Source organism: Euleptes europaea, chromosome 18 (assembly GCF_029931775.1).
Source record: "Euleptes europaea isolate rEulEur1 chromosome 18, rEulEur1.hap1, whole genome shotgun sequence".
NCBI lineage: Eukaryota > Metazoa > Chordata > Lepidosauria > Squamata > Sphaerodactylidae > Euleptes > Euleptes europaea.
The window spans coordinates 4,257,075-4,261,929 of NC_079329.1; the positions used below are offsets into that span (position 1 = coordinate 4,257,075).

Consider the following 4,855-nt stretch of genomic DNA (forward strand, 5'->3'; position numbering starts at 1 on the left):
TTTGACCACGGAAAAGACATTCCACCTCCGATGCCAACCGTTCACCTTTGAGAAATCTATCCTGACCCGGATGGGTTCTAGGATCTGTCCACCCACCCCACACAAGTCACTGATGCCCCAGGAAGAGATCATAACAAAGATTATCTGTGATTGAACCTTTGGGCGAGTTCTCTTTTATTTGGCAAGTAACTTTGAACGAATGCGTGGAAGTTATTTACACAGGGTTAAATCTGACAATGCTCGAGACAATTCGGTGAATTGGGGTCGGTGGGAAGGGTAACAATGCCACTCTTCATTTTTTACCCTGAATTTTCTCAACGGTCCTCTGGGTGTACTTCATTTCGAGCTCTTCGTGGACAACATGGCAGGTGTAGGAATTGCCATCGTTCCAGCTAGCCTTGGGGACCGTCAGCTTGCTGTAGATAAAATAGGAATCCTGACTGCTGTCCATCTGGACTGGGGTGGTCACGTGGTTGTTTTCAGTCACGACGTTGTGATTCTCGAGCCACCGGATGGAGATGTCCTTAGGCTTGAAACCTTTGACCAGGCAGGTAATGGACACAGTTGGATCACGAGATTTCAACTCTTCGTTGTGAGGGCGGAAGAGGTACACGTGGGGGCGGGAGCTCGGGCCTTGTTGTGAAGAGAAGCAGAGTTCAGCAGAGAGAAAGGTAATCATGATACCATTTAGGACAAAGGCCACAGGTTTATGCAACATGATACACCTTCACCATCAGCTTCACACACACACAAATTTGCCATTGCCTTCCTCTGGCAACACTTTTTTCAGGGTTTTTGGAAAAATTCAAAATCCCTTGAACAAAGATGGTAAGGTGACTGTGTAGACCCCCCCCCAGACAATGGTGTCTCTATCAGACAACTGTCTACACGCTGAAGAAGATGAACATCTGCCACCATCCACTTTGCTCATGGGGAACTGCAGATGTTCCAAAGTATGCTGTTGTAACTCTTTCAGACATCCCTGCTTAAGGGCTACCGCAAACTAAGGTAGAGAGTCGGACAGTGGAGAAGAACGCTCCCCCCACCCTCTTACCTGTATTCCGAGAGATCGTCTTGGTAAGGGGAGCGGCGAAGCTTGGATGTTCTGCTTTGCAAGTGTAGACGTCCCCTGCCAGCCAGTTCTGCTTGGAGATGATCAGGGAGCTCCTAGCGGTGAAGGTGCCATCTGATTCAGATGTGGTTTCCAGTGGTTCGGGGTTCAGGCGTCCTTGTTTCTCCCAGGACCAGCTCACATCTAGCTCTGCATCACTATCAAGACTGGATACCAAGCAGATGAGCTTGGGGTCTCCGTTCATGTATAGGTCAACCGGAGTTGGGGGTATGATAGAGATCTTAACGCCGTTGGTCACAAGGCTGCCACTATCACCTAGGGATGCAAGAGCCCAAGTCAAGCCCCTAGTCTCCCCCCTACCATTTCCCCCACCCTATTAATTGCCCCTTGGTCTCATCTGCCATTCCCTCCTCTTTCCGAATCATCAGTACATCTCAGCTGTGTCAGGATTCCCCTCTTGATCACCGTAGCTACTTCGTTCACCTCCTTCCTTAATTGAGGCCTTGTGAAACAGCACATCTGGGAACAGGCCAGGATCTCCCTTGTAGCATAATGCAGTTCTTCACAATTTAAAGAGTTAGCATTTGTTTCACAAAAGCACATTCCTTGGTGATGGGGGTGGTGAAGAGTGCTGTCAAGTCACAGCCAACTAATGGCGGCCCTGAAGGGTTGTCAAAGCAAGGGCTGAACAGAGGTGGCTTGCCTTTGAGACCTGGGACTTCCTTGGAGGTCTACCATCCAAGGACTAGCCAGCGCTGACCGTGCTTTGCTTCTGAGATCTGATGAGATCAGGCTAGCCTGGTGTGTGCCTTACAGCAGAATAAAGAAGCAAGTAGGCATCTAGGGCAACATGGGGACACCCTTGGCACTGGTCAACTGATGCACCTCCAATGTGGAGCTGAGGAGGCAACCGGCTGCTCATGGGACAGCTAATGGAGGATGCACGGGAATTAGAGGGCACCGGGAGGCCCTCGGAACTAATACAATCAACCCTTCAACCAAAATGGAATCCATCAGCCAGACGATGGAGAGAGGAGCTGTGGCTCAGTGGCAGAGCATCTGCTTGGCATGCAGAGGGCCCCAGGTTCAATCCCCGGCATCTCCAGTTAAAGGGACTAGGCAAGTAGGTGATGTGAAGGACCTCTGCCTGAGACCCTGGAGAGCTGCTGCAGGTTTGAGCAGACAATACTGACTCTGGTGGACTGGGGGGGGGGGCGAGTCAGATTCCATATGAGGCAGCTTCCTGTGTCCACGAAGGGCAGCACGAACCCACTCAAGTCCCAACTAAGTAGTTATTACCTGAGCACTTTGAGGCCTGTTTTTCCACCGTGCCACCCTGGTGGGTCACCTGGCAGGTGTAGGTCTTCCCCTCCTTCCAGGCAAGTTGGGTTATGTTGGCTGTGCTGGTGGTGCTGAAGGTGTACCCGGTGGCGTCTTTCTTGGGGATCTCAGTACTGGATGCAAGCACCCCACGCTTGCCGTCTACCAGCCAGTTCACTGTAACTGCATTGGGGTAGAAACCCGAGATAAGGCACACGAGATGAATGGTGGCAAGGTCAGTTCTGTGGTTGCAGGAAGAATGGAGGAGGTGGACTTCTGGAGTCACTGGTTCACGATGGCGAGAGCAGGCTGAAAGAAAAAAAGGTTCATTGGAAGTAAGACTAAGTGGTAAGTAGTAAGTAAGTAAGCGCCAGCGTGGTGTAGGGGTTAAGAGCGGTGGTTTGGAGTGGTGGACTCCGATCTGGAGAACTGGGTTCGATTCCCCACTCCTCCACATGAGCGATGGATGCTAATCTGGTGAGCCGGGTTGGTTTCCCCACTCCTACACATGAAGCCATCTGGGTGACCTTGAGCTAGACACAGCTCTCTTAGAGCTCTCTCAGCCTCACCTACCTCACAGGGTGTCTGTTGTGGGGAGGGGAAGGGACGGTGATTGTAAGATGGTTTTATTCTGCCTTAAGTGGTAGAGAAAGTCGGCATATAAAAACCAACTCTTCTTCTTCTAAGTAAGTAAGTAAGTAATTAAGTAAGAACGCTCTCTTTCTGATGATTGAGCGAGCGCCACACTATTTCTGAGCTCCTATTCAATATAACCTTTTAAACTCAAAATATATCTAGGGGTGAAGAAGAGGTAGCACCACCCTTGCGCCATACGTGGTCCATCTCAGGACCACAAGCCACCCAGACTCTGCTGCCATTTTGTCTCATTCGCCGTCCTCCTGACTTTGCCACAATGCCCCTCTAGACCCTCTGTGCTCATCTGACTCACTTCCCTGCTGTGACTCTTGACTCAAAAGGTGTCTTTTCTGGAAAACAAGTGAGCATCACCTTGCCTACACCCTTACAAGGGAGGGCAGGTAGGGTTGCTAGATACCAGGTAATGGCGGGCAATTGCCTGCCAATTAAGGGGGCTTCCTGTTGCCCCTCAGCTAGCTGGCAGGTGGAAGAAGACCAGCTGAAGGGGGGGATTGCATCACTCACCCCCCCCCCAGCCCCACCACAATGAAGCTCCCACTGGTGGTGATGGGGACCTCGCAACTGTGGAGAGTTTATTGATCACTTAAAATATTTATCCCTCACCTTTCCTTTTGACTCACATTTGAAGCTTTCCTCCAATCTAAGGAGACTTCCTCCAAACTAAGTGGCTCCTCCATTTGAGGATGGTTGATTCCATCCCAATGTAACTATTCCCAGGCTAGGGATTTCAACTCTGGGTTGAAATTCCTGGAGGTTTGAGGGTGGGGCCTGGGGGGTGGAATTTGGGGAGGGGAGCAGTGTCTAATGCCATAGAATCCACCTTCCAAAGCAGCCGTTTTCTCCAGGGGAACTGATCTCCACGGTCTGGAGATCAGTTGTAATTCTGGGACCTCTCCAGCCCCTACCTGGAGGTTGCCAGCTCTATCCAATCCCACTATTAACCCAGTCAGCTTTCCTTCCTTCCTGCCCATCTATTGCCCACTAAAGACAGGAGAAAGGAAGCGGCAAAGACCCTGCCAGTCTTACCTTCAATCTTTTTGTTGAGGGCAGATCTGGTAGCTGCATGTGCCACGTTGCACTGGAAAGTCCCGGATTGCCAGCTGGAGGCTGGTACGGTGAGCTGGCTACTGAACGTGTAGTGGCTACTGGATGATCGCTGTACCGCAGGGAAGTTCTGGATGCCAGAGGTGACGGCGCCGGAATTCCACTCCACGGTGGCCGGTTCCGGGAAGTAACCAGAGATCAAGCAGCCCATGGCGATCTGGGAGGCGGAGGAAGTGTCTCCGCAGCATGGCGACAATGGGAACACGGACGGGGATGTGGGCGTTGCTGTGGGGGCAGAGAGAAAGAGACAGGGTAATGATGCACTCACTCCACATAGGTGTGCCCATGTCTTCCAAGGGTGAAAGGCAGCTTGCAAGGTAGCATTTTGTCCCCACATCCGCTCTGTGTGACAGGTTAAACTGAGAGATGCTTCCATGCACAAATCATGAGAACATAAGAAAAGCCCTGCTGGATCAGACCCAGGCCCATCAAGTCCAGCAGTCTGTTCACACAGTGGCCAAGCAGGTGCCTCTAGGAAGCCCTAAAACAAGACGACTGCAGCAGCATTGTCCTGACTGTGTTCCACAGCACCTCATATAATAGCCATGCTCCTCTGATCCTGGAGAGAATAGGTGTGCATCATGACTAGTATCCATTTTAACTAGTAGTCATGAATATCCCTTTCCTCCATGAACATGTCCATTCCCCTCTTAAAGCCTTCCAAGCTGGCAGCCATCCCCACATTTTGGGGCAGGGAGTTCC

At 51.2% G+C, this 4,855-nt stretch overlaps 1 gene segment (V, D, J or C); it reads right to left on the minus strand.

Annotated features, from left to right (window-relative positions):
- Nucleotides 1-214: 214 nt before the first annotated feature.
- Nucleotides 215-4,490, minus strand: LOC130489881 (immunoglobulin heavy constant epsilon-like). The segment is given in 4 exon segments: nucleotides 215-633; nucleotides 1,055-1,387; nucleotides 2,372-2,701; nucleotides 4,076-4,490. Coding segments are annotated over 4 exon segments (1,497 nt in total).
- Nucleotides 4,491-4,855: the final 365 nt, after the last annotated feature.